The following is a 22,910-nucleotide window of genomic DNA, read 5'->3' as shown; positions in this document are numbered from 1 at the left end:
CTGGTAGTGCATGATTTGGGCAGGTTGCATCCAGTAAAGTAATTCCACTCCTATCAAAATGTTATGGCACTTGAATTTGATTCATGCTCAAATCTACTTCTGTGTTTGTTTTAACAGGGATCTCTTTAAAATGTGATGAGCAATCTCATTTCACTGCTCCACCTCTGCAGTCCACAGAAGCAGCTGCTTTTAGTCTCATGAGAACTTTGTCCCACAATCCTATATGACTAGCAATGCAACCACTCAGCATACACATGTAAGTATTAGGGATAAAACCAACATCAACAATAAGCCAGTAACATGCCGTGCAGCTAGCATAATATAGGATGAGAATTAAATAAAATCCAACCTGGATGAAGTAATTTCAAAGACTAAAGAAAATGCTTGAGGGAACATCAGCATTTCCTCATAAATCTGCTCCAGTGTGACACAGACTGAACATGTCTGACCATGCACGTTCAAAGACCAGTAGCTGCCAAGAAGAAACTCCCTCTGTCTCTCTCTAATATATATGGAATTGGCTGCCTTCGAGTTAGATTGCTATCTTATGCTTGGCTCACATTGCAAAAGGCACATTTCCCACACTAAGGACAGCCTATTTACTAAACAGCTGGAGCTAATGAGAGCATAGTACACTAATGTTTGGGACGTGCTCTTTTTCTGCTGAATACAGTAATGGTCCTCTACTGATGCAAAATGCTTTGAATAGATGCATGCCTCCTGTTTTCTCTGATCCATACAATATTCATTGCAGCAGTTTGCTGTACATGATTAATTTTAAATTTGAGATTTTGGAAAAATCAACACGGTTCTAATCAGCAAGCTCAAAATTCTGAAGCACTAGGCATAACCCTGCAAGTGTTACCTTGTGGTAAGAAACACTATCTTGCCAGAAGTAGAAGAAAACACTGCCTACAGCTCAGAGGTACATGCAGCTGCAATAAAACTAGGCTGGAACAGATGACTTACTGTCCCTTCTAGGCAGATGCCATTATTTTCCATAATCCCTATGCAGCACTTAGATATTACTTTAATAGCTTCCTTAGAAATGGCAGAGTAAAATTATGCTAAATAAGCAACATTTACTAGAAATTCTTCTGACCCTTCCCTTGAGGCATCATTGAACATTACAACTGACTCCTCAAAAGTGGCTGCTCCATTTCCAATCCCTTTACTCATCCAGAAAAGCGTTTTGCAAAAGGAAAAACCTTTAAATTATTGCTCTTCCTTTGAAATGGTTCTCTGATTTGTCTGCTAGTTCAGATGCAGTGCTCCTACTGACCTCTCCTTTTGCAACTTTACATTCTTAATAATTCAAGGAATGGAACAGGTTGGACTAGGTAGGTCCTTTGCATTTCACACAGCAGAATGAAAACTGCTAATTGAGAAGCTGTGTGTGCTGAAGCATTGTCACAAAATCTGATTATAATATTTACAGTTATACATATATGAGTATATATATATACATTTGGTGCAAAGTATGTAAAACTGTACATATTTTTTGTGCTGATACCTAAAATGACATGATTTTTGGGCTTTATACACACACCGGTTAGACCTAGGAAGTAGATGGTTTTTGGCCACAGCATTTTTTTCAAAACGGCGAATAGGGTTGTACTACACAAGGTTGTGTGCTGTGCTGTGTGACCCTGTATGAGGACTTCACACGGTGATGCTCAAATGGAGGATAAAGGTCTGTGAGCTATCCGAGTTAAAGAGCTCCTCGGGCCGATCCCAGAGCCCAGAAGAGGGCAGTGGATTGTAAACACACTCCTGCCTGGAGCACTGGGACTTCCAGCCAGCTGGTACTGCTGCAGGTCGCAGCGGTGGCAATTGCAGGGACCAGTTACGGGGCTGGAGGAAAGGGGGCAGCTGCCCGCCGTACCCTCGAACACCTGGCCCACCTACCGCATCACCTCTTCTCCGTCCGCGCATCGCAGCATCATCCACCTGGAACACCAGGGAAACGGGACAGCCGTGCTCTGCCAGTCCCCACACCAATTCCCCTGTGTAGTCACGGGAAAGCGAGGCGTCTCCCTGCCCGCCGTCGCAGAGCGGGAAGAAGGGGTGAAGGAGCCCGTCGCTGACCCGGCAGCTGGGCGCTGCTTCGCCGCGGTCCCCATCCCGATCCAGCCGCTCCATCCCTATCCCGATCCAGCCGCTCCGCCTCCCCTCGCACCGCCCTCCGCGCGCGCGGCAGCGCCCCCGTGCGGGCTGTTCGCGCCTTGTTGCCACCCTCGGTGACGTCACACGCGGCTTCTCCTTCTGGCTTCTCGGATTGGCCGGCGCTCCGCGCAGCCTTCCCGCCTCCAGCGCGCGATTGGCGGGCCGGCCCGTGATTGGCGGGCAGAAAACGCGGGGGGAGAAGAGGCCCGGGCCGGCTGCGTGGGGAGAAGCGGCCGCGGCGCGGACGCCGAGCGGGGCCGGCGCGGTTATTTATTGTCTACGCGCGGTGTCCCGGCGGCGGCAGCGCTTCGGGGGTTGTGTGGGGAGAGGAGGGGGAGGAGGAGACGGCGGGGGAGCGGCACCGGGCTCCGGGACGCAGGGCGGAAAGAGGAGGGGAAGAAGGAGGGGGCCGGGCCAGCCCCGGGTGTGCGTGTGTGCGGGGGGCGCGGGGTCTGCGCGGGAGCGCGCGCGCGCGAGGGGCGGGAAGGGAGGGAGTGAACGAGGGAGGGAGGGGACGAGGGAGGAGGGAGGGAGGGGGAGATTTTTTTTATTATTAATCTGTTTTCCGGGCCTTTGTGGCTGCGGGGGGGACGGCCCGGGGGTGAGGAGGTGGGCGGGAGGCAGCAGCGCTACGGCGGCGATAGCGGTGGCTGTTGTTGCCGCCGCTGCCGCCGCGAGGCGAAGGGACCGGCCCGTCGTCCCTTTAAACTAGGGAGAGCCGCAGGCCCGGCCGGGCCCTCCCTCCCTCTCGCCTCCCCGCCGGCGGAAGGGGCGCTTTGTGCGGGCCCCTCGGCCGCCCTTCCTCGGTACCGGGCGCCGGTGAGGGCGGGAGAGGCGCGAAGGGCGGGCGCGGAGCGGCCCCAGGCGCGGTGTCGGTGCCGGCCCTCCCGGCCGCCTCCGAGCGCCCTCGCCTCGGCTGAGGAGAGACGGGCAGAAAATGGCAAAGTCTGGAGGAGGAGGAGGTGGCGGCGGCGGCGGCAGCGGGGGACTGACTTGGGTGGTAAGTTGTGGGGCTGCATCTTGTGGGTTTTGCTACTCGTGTTCTGTTATTATTACTATTATTTCTGTTTGCGTCCCTTGCGTGTGTGGAAAGAGCGCGGGTTGGCTTTGAAAGAAGGGAAGAAGCTGAGGGCTGGCGTGGAAAGCGAAGCGCTGTAAAGCCGCCGCTCGGTGGAGGGCTCCGGGACAGGAGGAGGAGGACTGGGCTTGGAATTGATGTTACAGGAGGGTAGATTTTATCCCTGTGGGGGTGCTTCTTGGGGTTCTGGGAGCCGTATGGAAGAAGTCAGTCTGTGAGCAAACAGGTGGGAAACTCCTAGGGGTAGCGGGTGGGTCATCAGGGCTGTCTTGAAGCCGCTGTCCTCCAAAGTGAGATACGGTCTGCCTGTCGTCCGGCCAGAGTTGCGGGTATTGCCTCTTGTTCCTAGAGCAGAGCCTTTGCGGGCTAGCAGAGGGTCTTCGTGTTGATCCCATTTTCTTTTCCAACTGTGTGCAAGGACAATACCTGAAGTTCCCAAGTTTCAGAGACAGGAAGCAGGAACTGTGTGCTTGTTATTCCATCTCGACATTCAACTTTATCATCCTCCAAAAGTTGTAACTCTGTAACAGACCCAAGAAGGGGGTGTTTTACTGCCTTTCGTGGATTGGTCGGAAGTATTAAGATTAAGAGAGGGTGCTGGTGATAGCTGACTATAGAATTGATGAATCCTTTTGAGCCTCCTTATAGTCCTTTGAGAGTGCTGGCTCCCAATGCTGAGGTGCTCCCCTCCTCAGTAGTAAGAGCGGATGCTCTCAGGTTTTGGTGAGACCTGAGAGGAAGGAGGAGCAAAGGTGACCTGAAGGGGTCTGGTTCAGCCAATCAGTAAATCCTCTGCCTTTCTCTTGATCAGCATTGAGGAGTAACTTCTTTAATGTTTAAGCAGAAGACACTAGATCTTGATGGACAGGTATCTTTAATCAGACACATGTGCTTTACAGAGGTGGGAACTTTTAACGGGTCTTGTTAAACAGAATAACAGCAAACTTGTTCTTGTGTCCCTGTACATCTTGGAGCTGTTCAAAATGAAGTATTATTAGAGTGAGCAAATCTGTGTGTTCTGATGGTGGACTATTTCCATGGATCTAATTACTGCATTATATGTTGGTAATTCTCTTTAATTTTAAGAACCTGGCAGCATGGAAAGGTATATTAAAAAAATGTGCAAGTTTCTGGGTGTGCCACTTGAAATCACACAGTTTAGCCATGGGAACATGTCTAAGCTGAGAAGCTGTTCTCCTTTCTTTTCACAATACTTTGCAATCTTTATCAACTGTGGTCTTTGGATGACTTTTCAGAATTAAGATTTTACCATCTAGGTTCGACCAAGTAATTGAAAGTTTTATAGCTCATACAAAAAACTGCAGAATGAAGTGTGAAAATTACTGAATAGGCATTTTTATTGAAACATGTTCTTAAATGTAATGGGGTTGAAATTATGGTGAGTCAACAGTTTCCTACAACTGGAAATGATCAAACTTTTCATTCTCTAAAAGCAGTAAAAGTGTTTTTGTCAACTCAAGAGTAGTTGTAGGGAAATAATTGGATTTTAGTTGAAACTGTGTTCATATATTTTTTCAGAAAACAGTGGGACATTCTTTCTTTCTCTCATGTGCATTTTAAATGGTGAAGGTAGGATTTTTGAGCCAGCTCCTAAAACCAGACCTGTTCCATGTCAGCTGTAGAACACTGGCATGCAAAAGAACAATATTGTTGTAGCACTGAATTGAGTGGGGCCATGGCCTGTGTGCCAGGCTGAAAAAAATGTTGGTTTAGGTGGTGGTTCATTTGTAGATGATCATATGATGTCCTTGAGGAGGGTGAGAGGTAGGGAGAGAATAGTTTTAGCTGTCTGGCTTTAATCTGCTTGCCATATATCTGCTGGATATGCAACCTCTTGCAGTTCAGTTGTAGGTTGTTTTGAAACCACCTTGATTTTTTTAGAATTCTTGCTAGTGTGTTGAAACCACTAGGATGCTTCTCTGTCTGAGTAATGTATTCTCTGTAGTTTGTGGTTTCTTAATAAGACCACGAGTTAAACAATTGAAGGGTAACAGAAGAAAGTCTGGCCCTAAAGATGAGGAATCATTTAAAACTTGGTGGGATGTTAATTTATGTTTCAAACTAGCAGATCCTGTGTACATAATGTATTTGCTCACATTTTAGTAAAGAGTTGTGCATGTAACTTCAGTTTCGGGCGTGATTCAAAGAGCATGCTTGTAGGTAGGAAAGAATTGCATGCAGCTGTGAAAAAGGAAAGATACTTCCTATAACAGAGAATTTCATAATGAGACATCATGCAAGCATCAGGTGATACCTAATTTTACTTTTAAAAGAAAGAAGAATTAAATGTTTATGGAAAAAACCAGCAAGTCATCTGTGTTTTCAGCTGTAACAGGACTTGAAAAAAATTTAACTAGTTAGACACAATTACCAGTGATGGGAACACATCAGAATACCACAACTGAAAATGTGTATTGGGAAAATAATTTAGCATTATTTAACTGGAGACAAACCAAGATAACCTCTGATTTATAAAATGTACTTGCTTGGTTTTTTAATAGTTTTTTTTTTTCCTTGGTCTGGTTGATGATTTTCTGAAATCAACTTGCAGCTCTGCACTCTAATAGTTTACGTAGAAGGTGGAGTTTTGACAGAGCGATATAAATTACTTTTGGTGGGTGATCTCCAAGTGTAACTCACAAAAGTTAGTTACAAAGTGTGGATTTTTAAGGAGAGTTTTCATTGGTGAAATGTAATGGCATTTTCTAATGCTAGAAAAACTTACTGTGAACAAATGAAATAATTCTTCAACCTCTGTGTGTGTTTAGGAACTAAAGAAAATGAATTGTAATAGCGCAGTAATAGCACTTAATTTGTTTTTATAAATATGCCTTTTATAGTGAAGGTGATGTCATTGTAAGTAGCACTTTGAAGTGTGTTGGTTCTGATACATTGGTAATGCCCACAGAACTGAGTATTTCAAACAAGCAACATTTAATCACTTAATTCTGTCAGTGTTTTTTAAGACTTTTTAAGTTTTTTAAGTTTTTAAGTTTTTTTAAGACTGTAAGAGCGACATGAGCCTGATAAATGGAAGTTGAGAGTGCTGATAATAATTTAGGACTTTGAACACTACTTCCATTTTCCTGTCCTTGGTGAAAGGGACAGGTTTTGACTCTAGGAAATACTAGCTTAAAGTGAATTTATGCTGAGTGTTCATGTGACTTCTCTTTTAAAAAATATCATTAATATTTGCTCTTTAGATGGAGTGGAATGGAAATAATGTATATTATTAGTAGGTGGAAGTATTGCATATATTTGGGTTATGCCTTTTGAATAAATACAGTAGCTGTATATTGGTAAGAGAAAGGAACCAGCCTTTCAAATAATCTAAATTCAGATATAAGCATCTTTCAGAAGATTCAGAATTTACCTTAAAAAGAAGGTAATTTTAACTTAATACTGTCATTTTTTAAAAATATGAAGAGTAAATGTAATTGATTGGATAGTAGGCTCAATATATATTTTTTTAAAAGCACCAACAGATAAAGCCCACCCTAGTTCTATTAAAGGGACCTTGTCTTTCTTTTATTGTTTCATTTGAAATCAAATATATTTAACTTAATAAAGGGATGACTTTCAGTTTGTTTTGGCTTTTAATACATTCTGAGAGGATTAAAACAAGTGCTCCTCTTGAGTAATGTCCAATAACTTCTAGTGATGTGCCATAATTCACTGGTTATGGCTTCTGCACTGAGTGGTTTTTAACTTTATGGGTAGTTTTTTTGCATCTGAAATCTGAACTGGATCTCTGCTGCCCCAAGGATCTGCCCATCACTGCTACACCGAACTTTGACCATTCTTCTGATTTGGGAGAAGGGGCTTTTGGATGGGAGCAACACAGGAGTTCCCTTCTTCTGCCAATATAGTGCTTGGAGGGAGAGTGTTGGGCCGAGACAGCGTACCTAGGAGTTGCATTGTGTTACTGCTCTGTCATGGGTCTGTTTCTGTAAGCCATCAGGGTTCTGCCTGCCTCAAGTATCAACAGTTGGTAGATATGGTCAGTAATATGAACAAATCCTAATGAAACAGTCTGTTTTCAGAAATAAGCATACTGTCCTAGAGGTGGACCAAGGGTAAACAGTTTTTTATCCTTTTTATTGCTGTTCATTACTATGCTGTTAATTTCAAAGTATGAGTAGGTGGTTGAAGTTCTTACTTCTGAATCCTTTAGGCCTCTTTAGTTGCCTCTCCAGATCCCAGGTTAAAGCTCAGAATTAGCTTTCTGTTCTTTCCATTTCTTTATCTGGATCAGGCCTTCTGTTTCTCCGCTGGCTGCAGCTGGGCTAGGACGCAGTTGTCACATATGTAACACTTGTCACGTGTGCTGTTAGTTTGCCTTATCTTTGCTCTGCTGCACTGTGGTGTCTGCAGAGCAGGACGGGCGTGGGGGAAAAAGTCTTGTGTTCTTGCCAAGCCTTGTTTCAGTGCTGTTCTCTTGCTTTATATGAGTGTCTGTCTTTTGCTATTATGGTGACCAGAGAACTGCGAGGTTTTTTGTCCTGTGTGTCCTTACCCTCTCTGCCCCTCCTTTTTCATAGTTACACAATGAAAGGAAGGTCAGACCTGAAATACTTGCCTCAATGTATTGATATTAATATTTACTTTTACTAAAGAGAATGTGTTTTGTAGGCTTTGAGCTATATAGTTATATCCAACAGTTGAGAGGAAGCAGCAATCCCTCCTGGGCCTGTAGTATTTCTGATTCTGCTGCCCTTAAGGAAGCAGTGCTGTAAAGAGATCTGATGACTCCCCTGGATATTCCAGCACCAGAGGGAAATGTTTGTGGCTCACTTGGGTGAGTCAGACACAATAGTTCTGAAGAGGGATTCCTCAGGTGTTTTGGTTTGCCTGCCAAAAAAAAAGTGGTTGCTTCTTATCCTCTGTCCTCCACACCACCATTCATCAAATACTCTTGTCCAGTCTTCTCCTTGTCAGAGTGCTGAATAATGCAGGATCAAAGAAGTGGTAGAGGCGATATCAAGTGGAGGCTAGGTACTGGAACGGGATTGGGGCCACGTCTTTGATAGCAGCTGAGCCAGTCCCACAGCTCAGGACGTGCATCTGCACCCTCTGTATTCCGAGCTGGGAGGAAACCTTGTTCTGGCATAGGTGAAAGAGTGATGGATGCATAGGAGTGAGGAGCTCAATTGTAACCAAGTCTAGGAAGGGATGTATATCTCAGGGTTTGGGGAGGAATTGATTTTAGAAGGTTTGTGGGTGATTAGGTATTCGGGGAGGAAGGGTGTACATTTGAGCACGTGCCCTCTGTTAATGTCTGACCTGTGAGATTTGTGTGTGCATACATTTAATTTCTAAGATGCTTGTGCTGTATTGTGGTAGTAAGTAAGGAATTACTTTATTTGGACAGATAAAGTAACCTTTCCAAATAAAAGAACATACATGTAGTCTAAGATAGACAGCTTAGGTCTGAAAAAATTACTGATTAAATTTAGCATTTCATTTGCATTGACTTTATTTTTCCAGAAGTAGGTTTTTACCTTGCATCTAAACTGTCTTGTGTGTCTATGTGCAAAGGCAGTCTGCAAATGCATCTTTACGTTTCAATTAATGAAAAGCAGCACATGTGATTCATAGCTATGTATGGGAGTGATTCCATCCCTGGGAGTGAGTTTTATATATATATATTATAGATTATACGTAGAAAACTTCATAATGAAAGCTGTTACAGAAAACTTAATTTTCATTAGAAACAGTAAATTTCTTGCAAACCACCCATAGTGAAAATATTATTCTGCATTAAATAGGTGCTTTTGAATGTTTTCAAAAGCAGATTGAGAAAAAAAAATACATAGTTCTATATGTATATAACTGTGTGAAGACATCTCTTGAAAATTGCATGCTTGGAAACATAGTGGTGTCTTCTGAAGTACTTGTACTGGAACACACTTGTACTGGTCTTTTGGGAGAATGTATTTTAAGGCTAGTATTCCAGATTTAAAGTAAATTCTAAATCAAGGCATATAAAATGTTATTACATAACTGAAAACAAATACTAGAATTTGAACTGGTTTAAGTGCTAGCGATAAAAACAAAGTGTCAAGATCAAACATCAAATATTTATTTGTGTTGCAAATATAGAAGAAAACTGTTTCTTATAAGTGAAATTATAAACCAGCTCTTAGTAATTTTTATTCAAAAGTGTTTCCTAGCCGTATTCTTCAGGTATTTCAGTAAAGAGTACTCAAAAACTTGGTGTCAAAAGCAGGAAAATATTCCTCCCCTCCTTGACAAGTGAGCATCAGATCTGCTATTTTTAAAATTTCAGTGTGATTGCAAATGCTTTTACTCTTATGAACTAAGGTCTTTTAAGTCGTGTTTTGAAGTGAGTTGTTAACTTATTCTATGATATCAGCTCATCTAGTTTCATTTAATAAAGCTATTTTAATATCCTGTCTGTGTCTCAGTGCAATTCCAATTTACATAGAAATACAGTTTGCCACTGAAAGTAAGCTACTACTTCTGTTTTTTTATTTTGTGAAAGTGATAAATCTGTGTATTTGTTACACTATGCACATCTAGCAATTTTAGTGGTTTTTTTTCAGCAAGTAAGCAAAAAGGATGTTAGCCAAGTTAGTGTAAAATCTACTTGAGCTAGAACATGTTTGAAAGGTTCAGATCTAAACATCAGATCTATATTTTCCTTTGGACATAATTTAAAAAGCTACCTTAAAGGGAAAAAAAAAAAAAAAGGAAATATGTAAGAAAGGATTAAAATGCTTAATCTACTTTTTTCCCCTGATTTGTGAAGTAGAATTACAGTTGAGATATTAAGCAGTCCTCCTCTCATGGATACCACATGTCCTGATTTTTTTTTTTGTTCTTTTTTTCATGAATGAGTGGGCCTAGTTAGTCTTGGGTTTCCTGTTCCTTCTTCAGACATTGGAAACTTATGAGAAGAGCAAATGTATTAAAAGCTGGGCAAATACCTTAGTCTACCTTAGTGAGGTGCCAAGAACTCATACCATCTTTCTCAATCTCTGAAGGAATCTTTTAAGGAGAGAACAAGAAATATTTTCTTGTCATGACAAAATACAGGAACCATAAGATAACACTGAGAAGTTATTTTCTAATAAATCAAAAGAAGCTGAGAAAGTAGAGGAAAAAAAAAATAAAGCTCTCGCAACCAGATAGCTTGATATGTAATATTTCCATAGGAACAGTTAGAATTCTGAGTCATCCTCTAAGCAGTGCATCTTTACTTAAGAGAAATGGACAGTGTGAGCTTCAATGGAGATATTTCCAGCTGTGTAATCCATGGTAGCTCTGGGATATTTGGAGTTTTTAGGGATGATAGTGTAGTAGTGTGTGAGCATTTCAGTCCTGTGCTTATTCCCCAGTGGTGTGCCATGATATGAAGGTGCAAGGATGGCAAGGTGTCTGGGGGGAAAATAACTTTGTCTCAGTCCAGCTGATATAGAGAGTTCTGCTGCCTGAAGTCATTCAGGCTGTTACTTCAGGCATCAACACCGAGCTTTTTGTTGGCTGAGGTAGTGGTTTTTGTCACACTCTGTTTAGTGGTCCATAGTGTTTTCCACCACTGTTGTGTTACAGCGTTATCATGAAAGCTTTGAGGTGTCATGTCACAATCTTGGAGTAAAAGGAGGCAAGTTGCTTGGAGGAGAGCAGTTGCAAGAAGTGAGGTAGTTATTCTTTTTTGGTATTAAGTAGATCCAGAAGAGGGTTTCACATGTACTAACATGTGAAAAATTGGCTGGGGGCCAAGGAAGAAGTTCCATACTGGTTTGCTGATGGAGACAAAGGCAGATGGTCCAGATGCTTGAGAGAAAACAAACCTAAAGTTGTATCATGTTTACCTGCTCTTCCTGATATTAGTTAAGTCTTTCAGAATATGCCATGTAGACTTTCTTCTTTGCCAGCTGAATGATAAACATGCATGTCAGGTAACAGAAAGGTGATGAAAATGCAAAACAATTTAAAAAGTAATTTCAAAATATATTTGATGTTATTTTATGAGTCCTTTATATGGTGCCTTTTATGGAGAGGTTGATTCTTCTGTCTGCCAAGACACAATTCTTAAATAGCAAATTAAAGGGTAGAGTTTTCATGATCTTCAAGATTGTCAGCACTTTTAATGAACAATCCTGAAAGGCTTTTCCTAATGACTTCTGTAGGAATGCTGCTGTGGGAGGATGAGTGGCTGAGGAAGAGAGGGGAGTTTTGGAACAGCATTAAGGGTTTATTGACTCATTGATGCATCTGTTTTCCTCCTTCTGAATTGCTGTCAGTGTCTGGAACACCAACCAGTTCCTTTCTCATGGAATTTACTACAGGATTGAGACTAGAATTTGTAGTGTATTTATGAGGCTTATAAAACGTTTCAAGGCTTATAAAGTCTCCAGAGGAGGAGTAGATGTTGTATTGTAGGAGCTGAGAAATTAAACTCAAGCAACATTTTTTTAAGGAACACTGGATTCATATTTATTTTAATATGGCAGAAAAAATAGATTTTTAAACTAGAGAATACCGGAAAACGTGGCTGTGTTACCATAGGTGCTTCTAATTCTTAAAAAGTAGTTTTTAGTGTGGACCAAATGTAGTATGGGGTATCAATGTATAGCGTTTGTTCAGTGTTTGGGACAGGCTTTTTAAAAGGAAAAAAAGCTCATTAATTTTCATTTATGTGGTGACTTGTGTTAAGTAAATATGTTGCTATTTCTTTTCTAACAGTTTCTGTTGATCATATTTCATTGCTTTTTAGGGCACCATGTGTATTAAAAGTGTGAAAAAAACATGTATCACAGTCAAGATATTTTAGTATTTCAATGTAAAATAGACAGGCAAATAACATAATGGTATGTTATTATAAACAAATTCTAATATACTGTTAGCTGTTACATTTGTAAGAGTTTAAGAATTTGCTTCTCTTGTTCAGCAGAAGATTTGGCCTCTCCTTTATGAGGAGTGTGAGTGGTAGTCCAGAGCCTAACCAGAAAAGTCTGGGTTTGGGGTGCTCTGTAGAATGAAATCTTCATATGTGCCAGTTAACATGAGCTCAGAAACTATCCTCTTGGATTTGTTGTCTCCAGGTGCCGTCTTGCAGCATGAGCATCTTGAATGTTGCCTTAGTCCTGCCCAAAGTTTTTTTCTTCAGTTTATTTGTTAATAAGATAGGTCAGCAGGGAAAAAATACCTTGCAGTATGATATGGGTTCAAGCTGGCCATAGAACCCAGAGCATCTGAAAGAAAATATCACAGTGCTGGTATGATACTTGACATACAGCCTGTATGGGTTTAAAAGATTTTGTTTTTCAGAAACAAAAATCCATCAGGATGTGGCAAGTAATCCTTCCAGTTGGGAAATGGAAATGTGCTGGGAGTCTGGAATACTTTCACAGTGCTCAAACTAATGATGCAGTAAAGCATTAGGGAAAGGTCAAGGATGTGGGAAACACTGAGTTATAAAGAGGTGCAGGCAGATACTGATAACCTGAAGTTCACATGTCAGAACCTCAAACTTTTTGATTTCTTGGCTAGTGGAGGGCTTGTGTGTGAGCTGGGTGGTGAAACAATGGACCAAACAGATTTGGGCATTCTGTCATCAAACGGCTTCAGCCAGTGGTTCCAAAGACCACTGTTACCAGAATCTGTAAGAAAACAGTCATAAGGTGTCTTAAAGTATAACATTAATAAATTCCTTTTTGTGTTAGAGTATTTTTTCCCTTGTTTACCTCTGAATTTTAGCTGGGAATAAGAGATTCTTAGAAGATTATCTGTTACCAGATCATCCATGGATGTACTTTTTGATACTCCGTGAGCAATAAAAATGTTAGTATTGAAATAGAACTTGTCAGTGGATAGACAACTAAAAAAATTCAGACCATCAGAAAAATCTAGCAATAAAATTCAGTTTAATTGTCATCATGCAATGGCAGATGTTAGACACTTGCTTTTAAAGAACATAGTAAAGATCAGGATCTGAATGTATTGCTGGTTGTGTAGAAGCCTGTGCCAAATAAAGCATGACTGTTGCTGTACTTACTTAATATGACCGAAAATGAATTCATATTTAAAACAATATACATCATTTTTTGGTCAGAAGTAATTACAGTGAGCATACATATTTGCACAAAGGTGTTAGTCTTCAAAAAGAATGGAGAAAGCAAATCCCTAAATTTTTATTTAAATCTGGTGTGCCTCTATGTTGTGTATTAATAATCCTAAAATAAAAATTATGCTACTTTTATGGTGTTCAGGTATTTACTAGGAAGATGTAGCTCTGTAATTCCAAGAGTGTCATTCCATCGTGCAGCTAAACTAGCAATACCTGTTGAAAAATGTGGGTTATTTTTTTTAAGCATATCCTCCTAGCTGTGTGTTTCTACTCTTTTCCTTGCACCACTAACTTATCTGATTCTCTAGCAAGCTTGCTCAGAAAAGTGAGATAGTGAACAACTGATTGCTTCTGGTTGATGAAGAATGGGGAAAAGCTCTGTTTGCTCCCTGAACCAGATTGTTGGGAGGTGGATTTGATTCCACTATAAGAACGGAGGAGGGAAGAAAGAAGGAATTTTGCCCTTTTGGCAGCAGTGAATAGTTTTGGTTTTCTCTAACGGGGAAATCTGACCATTCTGAAGCTATTCCATACCTGGATCATCATCACTAAACTCTATGTAATGTGGTGTTTTCAGAGACCAGAGAGAAGTGTCAGAATCAGGGGATTAAAAAAAAAGAGGAAAAAAAAAAAGGAATTTAAAATGAACAGATTGATTAGTCTCACTGGTGAGACTAGTTCTGGGTGAGTTTTCTGGCAACTTCTTTCCATGATCAGCTTTGGGAAGGATGTGATAGAGAGATTTAGTTCATGTTACTAATGGTATGTGACAGTCTATGGAAGTTTGCTGTGGTAAAAGGGAACTGTTACTTTTGTGTGTGTTCATCTTGGTAGGAGAGCCCAACCATTTGTGAAACACAGCAGGAGAGTGGTTTATTTTGAAACTCCCTCCAGTTTTGTTTTCATGGTGGGAGGTATTCTCAGCCAGAGTTTTCTTCAGGAAGATTGCAAAACGTTTAGGTAATATTGTATTCCTTGTCTATTTTTCTGGGGCGAGAAGAGGCCATTATGATCCAATATGACACACTACAGTGAAGTGCGTGTTATCTATAGAATTCCCTAGTAATTATCACAAGGCACCTATACACTTTTTTTTTTTTTTTGAGGTATAGCATATCTCCCTCAGAAGAGGTAGTTTTGTTTTGAACTCTAATCTGTGGATTTCATTACTTAATTAACCTCCCAAGGTTTTACGGCTTAATTACACTCAAAATTTACTGTCTTGTCCCACTAAATGTGCTTATCCTACACTTTATTTAAGGAAATGTAGGACACATGGCATGTACTTTTCTAAGTTGTTATGTCCCAGGGCTGCATTTGCCTATTCAGGAGTATGTATCAGGAGTATTCATTATATGGAGTAGTTTTATGAGTTTAAGGCAGAAAAGACAAAGGGAAGGAAACTTCTTGTTCACCTACATATTCTCTTCTCGACTCATTTATGCTTGTCTACCAGTGTAGAAAATGAGCCCTTTTCTTGCAACCTAATAGGGGTAAGAAGGAATGGGCAGACTAAAGAAAAATGGTTTATTAGTGTTGTTGTATGGAGATACTTTGCAGTGGAGGAGGCTATGACAGTGACCAATACAAAATTAAGTTTGTGTAAGTGGGGAGAGACATTAATATTAACATTTTTCAGGTTTTTCAACTTTCTGTGGTATGGAATTAATCTACTTAAGTAAGAGTAAATCCTTCACTTAAAGTAAGGAGTCAAACCAAGGATGTATATTCCAGCTATGGCAAGATTGATGATGCAACCTGCCTTCTTTGTTGTAGTTTTATATGTTATTGTGTCTTTAGATAGCTTTTCTCTGGTGCTGCCAAACTCTCTAGATCAAGTGTGTATTAAGATTTAGCTGTATTAAGTACAGCTGTTTGCAGCATAAGTAACCAGACTCAGCGCAGTGGCTCAAAATGCAAAGCAAGATGACATGACCCAGTTTTCATTACAAAAAGGCAATAAAAATCTCTGACTTAATATGGATGTCATACATGCCTTCTTATACACAAAAATGTCAGTGGGTGAGAACACAACATGAAAAAGAAAAAGGCAAAATGTGAAGAAAGAAGATGCCAAAGCAAAATATGTGAGTTCACGGATTGAAGGTAGACAGTAAAAGCCTTGTTGCCAGACTGTCGTCTGTCAGCAGCTACTTGGGTTCTGGCTGTGGAGATCACCAAAGGAAAGAATGACTGCAGCTTTCACAGAGTACTAGATAAATTCATGGCAAAATGACCTTCAAAAGAGAAGCTCTGCAGACATTTCAGTCATCCTGGGGAAAGCAGTTGCCATGATAAGACCTGGTCGTGACAGCATGCATGATAGTTGTGGTGTGGTAACCTGTGCAGCAATTGCTGTCAGCTGAGGATTGAGGTTTTTCTATCCAGTTGTCACTATGCTGTGTTTAAGAGCATGTAGGAAGCTGGCACCATCAGAGGTCACTGTATAAAGTTCGACTGCATGTCTTTGAAAGAGGATGAACAGTGCAATAGGTTGTAGCTTTCCAAACTACCTAAGCATGGTTGTCTTGCTGACCTACCCATATGTGTGTATTTGTCACCAACCTTGAGGGTTAGAAAGTCCACAAGATTAGTAAGAATTTGTAAAGTCTTGAATGTCACAAGATTGTTGAGAAAGTCATACACTGTGTCTAAAAAAAATAATAAAAAAATTTGCAACATAAAAATTGTAAAGCAGCCCTTGAAGATTGGGTAACCTATAAACAAACAAGCAAAAAGCAATCTTACTGTGAAGCAGAAGACTTAAGCCCTTTGTGACACTTGGTTAATTCTCTTTAGGGGTTTTCTCATAAAACAACAGCTGATGCTGTTTTGAGAAGTGTTACTGAAGCTTTAACAATATGAAGATCTTTCATACAGGACAGAATACAAAAGGCATTCTTGAGACAGTTCCAAAATATACAGCAGAGATTGTCAGTTAAACAGCCCTGTGGTTAAGTGCTTGCCCGGTTTAAAACAAAAAAAAAGAAAAGTGGGGGAGGACTTTCCTGTTGCATTTATTTGTATTTTAAGTAGTAGAAATTTGGAAGTTGAAAACACTTAAATTTTATTTTGGTTTTTTTATCAAGGAACACAAAATGTGAAGACTGTGGAGGATATTTGTGTCTATAGGTCTCTATCCTGTGTTTGGTGATGAAGATTTTCTCTTTTTTGGAATGAGCTATGAGCATCACTTGAACTCTAAAAATGTCCATTTGAGATGGAGATAAAGATATTCAGAATTGGTTTTCTGGTTACAGCACAGCCCAAAATGCTTAGCCTGGGAAACTGCAGTTCTGTGGACTACTGATCCTTGCATACCTGCATAATTACATTCATCTGTAGAGTTGAATACTTTTGGGCTTTTGTTTCAATAGTGTGTTAAATAAGTTCTGAAAACGCGAGGGTTTTTTGCATGCAGAATATGTATGATTCTTGAAGTATTGTATGAATAAATCATGCATCATTAATAAATTCTGTCCTTCTCTATGACAATGAAATGAACATTTAAGCTTGGTATACTTTATGATGTCTTAATAAAAATTATAGCATTAAAGTTCATTGAAGTTAAGACTACTTTTTTCCTTTTTTTAATCATTGAGCAGAAAGAAAATATTTTATGCTGATCCTTTTTGTATTTTTCTCTCTTCTTAAATCATATATTGTCGTGTTCCAGTGAGTATGTTATAAACAATAATGGACGTAGGTGTCCCAGGGAGTACAGTAGCAGAGGATCCTTACTAATGCTGGCCTACAGAAAAACTCAGGTGTCCCCAGAAAGAACACCTCTGCAGGGCTAGCTCTTTTTAGGCAGTAGAGTTTGTTTAGGTGTGACCTCCCTTGTCCATGTCTGTCAACATGGCAACATTTTAAAAGTAGCATCTCAACAGAAGATAGAGTTTTGATACTCTACATTTATTACTGATAAATTGGAAAGCACAAACTCCTCTAAGCTGTCAGTAAGACTTTGACTGGAAAGCAGAAGTGTGTTTCCTATCATTGTATTAAAGGCAATAGCTTGTAGAAATCCCTTCCCAATATTCTATTCTGTAACAATTCTTCCCAATCTAGAGCTACTTGGTCACAATGAAATGGACTTTTGCTAATCTTCTGACTCGTACTCTACTTGTCCCATAGCATTTTTGCTATTGAAGGTAGGAAAATTGTAGCCTAAATGTGTAGGCTAAGGTTTAAGTTCTCACTTTGTGTTAATGTGTGTGCTTAGTTGTGATGCGTGGTTAGATTCCAGTCCTTGCACACTGGATGAGTAGAAGCATTTTGGAGAGCTATCTCAGAACAGTCCTGAGAATATAATACAGATAAACATGTCAGCTGAAGAACTATCGTGTGGTAACTGCCCATCGCAAACTTCCCTGACTGTAAAAACTTCTTCTGGCCTAAGACTTGGGAGCAAATGGAACAGTTCTGTTTGAACAAGATTTTGATGGTCTTTGCATGTGGAATTCTTTTGCATTCTGTATCAGTTACATCTCTTCTCTTCCATTTTTTCCAACACTTATTTAATCTGAGAAATATTATATTATTTTCCTGCTAGTCACCGGTCCCCTCAGAACAAGTGAACATAGTTAAACAGTGTTAGCAGAGCTGTGGGACCAGTAGGTGAGCTAAGGGTAATTCCTTTGAGATATGATGTCAAAGATGGTAATAAAATAAAAACTATTTATATACATATACAGTAAAACTCATTGAAAGCCTGGACATCATTCACAGAACTACTTCAATGAAAAAAATTGTGTTGCAACTATTGGCAATGCTTCTGTAGTAACAATTCTTATTCCTCCTCTTCCATGTATATCAGTTCAGTGCATCTATTTGCAAAGTTCTGTTCCTTTTCTGCTTGCTTAGTTGATCCGTAGCTAATATTTTTAGGGTGATGGTGACAGGGTTATCACAGTTTACAACCAAATAACTCTGAAGGCTAAATTAACTTGGATACTAAAGCCCTCTAATCACCCATGTGATTTTGTAACTTCCCTGTTTGGCAGAAAATGTGATAGACTCCAGAAGAATAGTCATGAGAGCTAGTGTTGTGGTTCCAACTCTGCTGCATGTAGTCCTTGTTCCAGATTGTGAGCTTCCCTGGCTTCTTTCCCCTTTTCCTCTGGATGCTGTCAGATATAGGAGTAGATAATAGAGGATTTTATTCTCATTTGGCATGTTCTGGTTTACTCATGGCCAAATAATTGGTTGTTGTCATCACTGGTGCACACAATCTGCCTCTCTCAAAGTTCTGGAAGTGTGCTTCCTAGAATTTCCATAAATAAAATAGAAAAATGTGATCTCTAAATCTGGAGGAGAAAGGTAATTGCCTGTGTTATGAATAAAATTATAAGCTTTATTCTTGTGCCGACTGGGTGGGGGGAGGTGTAGAGGCATCAAAGCCTGAGTACTAGAAGCTGGAGAAGATAAATGAGATTAATATGTGGAGAATTGTGTGCTATAGGTTGGTGTTTGGCCCTTTTGATTCTGCTGAAGTTGTTAGTATGAGTTCAGTATCCTTTGCTCCTCTTTTCCTATGGATTTATGTGCTTTCTTGCCCTTTGCTTTCACTGCTATCTGGGGCTGCAACAAAAGCTAGGTTGAAGGAGAAGTGATTACACTTCTTTGGGCCACAAAATTTGCAGGATGACTGGTTAATTGAAGGTTGGAGTTTAGCCTGTATTTACTTTATATAGACACATACTGGAAACAGCTAAATGAGAGGGAGAAAATTTGCCTGAGTGGCAACTGGGTTTTGCCCTCATTTGTCTGGTGATGATTTCTACTGGTCATGTAACACCTGCTTCAGAGTTGATAAACCCCCTCTGAGAGAAGGAGGCAATTTCTGGTACTGGGTGAGTGGAGACAGAATTCCTTATATCTTCCTAAGCCAGGCAAATAAATCATGTGAGTTAAAGTTACATTTACTGTCATTTTTAAGATAATTCAGATAATTCCAATTTATAGATAGGAATGTATACTGTAAAATGTCATTGCTAGTCTCTTTGTATATATGCTTTTACTGTCTCTGAAGAGGGCCAGTCTATATTTGGTTGTTCTGAGATTAACCTTTTTTATGTGGTTTTCGTTCAAAGGCAAGGAGGTATCTATCAGGAAAAAAAAAATTGCTGAAAGTGCACCAAATCTCTTTATCTCACCTCCCTCCCCATCCCAAAGTGGGTTAGTTTACCATAAAACTGTTCTTCAAGGTATTTTTCATAAAATTCAGACAGATTAGGCTTGAATTCTGTTTAAATTCCAACATTAGCCTATGTGATTATCTCTTCTTAGAGTCCTTGGCTTAACTCATAGAATCATAGAATGACCTGGGTTGGAAGGGACTTTAAAGATCATCAAGTTCCAATGCCCCTGCCATGAGCAGGGACATCTCCCACTAGACCGGGTTGCTCAAAGTTCCATCCAGCCTAGCTTTGGACACTGCCAGGGTTGGGGCATCCACAGTCCCTCTGAGCAACCTGTTCCAGTGCCTCACCAGCCCCCCAGTAAAGAATACATAATCTAAACCTGCTTTTTCAGTTTGAAGCCATTCTCCCTTGTCATTCCTCTATATGCTCTTGTAAATAGTGTCTCTCATTTTCTCATAAAGCATCCTGGGATTGTATCAGGTTTGATCACTTCAACAGAGAATGTAAATTGTAGTAATTGAGAAGCCAGTAGGAGAGGCATTATGATGTTTCTTAGGTCCCACTGAATGAATTGTCCAGACTATAATGTAAAAGTGTAGTATTGCTGTTACCATTTAGAACAGTGTTCAGTGGTTTGGATTCAAATGCTTATAAACAAAATGAATGTTATAAATACTTAACCTGAAGAAATAGATGCTGTTTGTGCTGTTGTTTCCTTATTTTGGTTTATTGTGCTTAGTAAATTGCTGAAGTTTGAATATGCAACAATTTGTTAAGGATCTGTCATGTAATCTGTTGATTTTTCTCTGTTGCAAGGATAGCTTTATCTTAATACATCTGAAAACTTAACATTTAAATTACATGACAAGTTTTGATTGTAATTTAAATCCCTGTCAGATTTTGTTTATATCTCAAGAGTGACAGATTGAATGAGGTTGATTGTTGGTTTGGTTTGGTTTTTTAGACATTATTTGATAATCAGATGAATGCTTCAAAAAAGGAAGACTCAGAAAGCATTAATAAAAATGACACTTCAAAGAAGATGTCTGTTGAGAGAGTTTATCAGAAAAAGACTCAGCTTGAGCACATCCTCCTCCGTCCAGATACCTACATTGGGTCAGTTGAACCCTTAACTCAGGTAAATGTCACTAAATTTACAGTCTTAATGGTTTTTGTTGTTTTAATGAGGAGGTGTCTCTTCTGGTTATTAAATACATGCATCTCTGTTTTTCTCAATTTTCTGAATTAGAAGGTCAAAAGCTGTGGTCTTGTTTATGTATGCATGTGTAGGAAGGGGATAAGACTTGCTTTAAGGCATTGAGTGCTTGGTTCATCTGAAAAGATATGATCAAAAAATACTGAAATCCAGTCAAAATACAAACACTCACCTGTGTGTGTAAGCAGACAGCTATGTGCATATAGGTCTGTGCTCACAAACGCCTATGAGCACACACATATATATGTATATATTTGTAAGTAGCATTTGTATGAAATGCAAAAATGCTTTAGTCTCTTGGTTTAGGTAGAGAACAGAGAATTTAAGCCTCCTGCTGGCACTTTCTTCAGTTTTTTGTGTGAAGTTGTAAATTGCTTTGAACGTCACTGTCTGTACTGTTGGGAGTTACCTGCCAAGCAGAAAATAATGGATTTTCATTATGGAATTCTTTATGGGTACAGCTATAACTTCTGCAGACTTCTGCTTTTGTCTTGTATGCCTGCAGTAATCAGACTGTAAGAGGAAAGTTCCTGAAGGAAATAGAGAATCATACACTGGTTTACCAAGATAGTAAATACTTTTATTTTATTTTGTTTCCATGTAGTTAATGTGGGTTTATGATGAAGATGTAGGAATGAATTGCAGAGAAGTAACCTTTGTTCCAGGATTGTACAAGATCTTTGATGAAATTCTTGGTAAGTGTTTTTAGCAATAATATTGCCTTAGCATTGTGGAGTACAATCTTTTCTGAGTGCTCTCAAAGTACATCAACTTGTATATAAGTTTAAATCCCAGACTTGAATCCTGCTAAACTAGAGGGCATAAAAATTGAGTGCATTCTAGAACTATAGAACAGTTTAAAAGGGAAGAGTTTTCAGCTGAACTTGTAAGAAAATGCAAATATTTGTTACTGCATGTCCAAACTAGATCATTCTTTATGATCAATATTGCTACAAGATTTTTAATCCGTGAAGTGTTTTTAGGGCTACAATTTAAAGTGACATTTGAAAGAAGATTATTCCTCCAAAAGAATGCAACTTCTAAGTTATCTGAATGTTCACTTAGATCATCCTTTCATCAGTCATTAAAACTTCCTCCTTCTGTACAGAAGGATAGTGGTGGTAGTTTTCATGGATCATTTCTAGACTTCATACAGTTTTAAAATAAATGAGTATCATTCTACCATTAAAAAGCGCTATGACTGAGGCACAAAAAATTATTTTTAGAAAATTTTGTCAAAATTCTCTGAGTTACTGTGACTTACTGGTTGATGATATTCTGTTGGTGACAGGCACACATGAATCAGATGTGGAATATCTGAATACTGTGCTGTCTTCTGAACTGATATTTTGGCCTAATTGACATGAAATCTTGGACTTAACAGCTTTCATGACGTTCTGTTTAAAGGATTGGTAGGATTACCTCATAAATTAAGTTATGGTCTACTGAGGTCAATTTTGTTGTGACCTTCATTAGGTTCACAACTTTTCCACATCTCTAAAATTGCTTTACAGAATTGTTGTCTTTGAGGAGATGGAAAATAATGCTTAATATTTTTTAATATTATTTTTAAACATGGGAATGAAAACCTTTAATCCCTTCTGTTTTGAGTGCTGCCTCATAGATCTAAGTTTTTTGTCTTTTTATGTTAGGAGGACCACTTCCATATTGTCCCATTCAGAAGGAAGATCAGTATTCTGTCATTATTGTAGTACTTCACAGCTTATTGCTGCTTTATGAAGCACTGATAAGTGCTCCAGTGAGTGGGGTTTGAGAGCTAGGGGACAGAGTAGTAACATTATGAAAATGGGACATTTTAGCTATGCATGATTTTGAATGACACTGCACTTCATGATTTTAGCAAAAGCGCCTTGAAATATCTGATCTTATACTGAGGTCCTTGTCAGCTGTTAAGATATATTGTACTTTGGTGTTTTGGGGTTTTACCTTAATCTGTTTCATGGATGATGAGACAGAAACTGAAAATGACTGTATTGTGTTTTCATGTTTAGTGGCCACAGTCAAATTTCTGCTTCCTGTAGTTCATATACATGGCAATGCAGTTTAATTTAATTCTGATCTAAAGTGTTAATTTCCAGTTATCTTTGTTTTGATCCTAAACTGTGTAGACTGTTAGCTACAAGTCTTGCAGGCTCTTTAGAGAGAACTTTTGCTGCAGTCAAAACA

At 39.6% G+C, this 22,910-nt stretch overlaps 1 protein-coding gene across 2 annotated transcripts in view; it reads left to right on the top strand.

Annotated features, from left to right (window-relative positions):
* Nucleotides 1–2,828: 2,828 nt before the first annotated feature.
* Nucleotides 2,829–22,910, top strand: part of TOP2B (DNA topoisomerase II beta) — a 61,293-nt gene continuing 41,211 nt past the window's right edge. Inside the window, exons 1-3 of one of the 2 annotated variants that reach the window (XM_053970702.1) lie at nucleotides 2,829–3,166; nucleotides 20,472–20,645; nucleotides 21,328–21,418. In XM_053970702.1, the coding sequence (XP_053826677.1) occupies nucleotides 3,104–3,166; nucleotides 20,472–20,645; nucleotides 21,328–21,418 (328 nt within the window). In that variant the 5' untranslated portion in view covers nucleotides 2,829–3,103. The remainder of the gene's footprint in view (nucleotides 3,167–20,471; nucleotides 20,646–21,327; nucleotides 21,419–22,910) is intronic. The other variant, XM_053970708.1, reaches the window with a different exon arrangement.

This window comes from Vidua macroura, chromosome 1 (assembly GCF_024509145.1).
Source record: "Vidua macroura isolate BioBank_ID:100142 chromosome 1, ASM2450914v1, whole genome shotgun sequence".
In the NCBI taxonomy this organism is placed as follows: Eukaryota; Metazoa; Chordata; class Aves; order Passeriformes; family Viduidae; genus Vidua; species Vidua macroura.
This window is presented reverse-complemented; position numbering and strand designations above follow the sequence as displayed.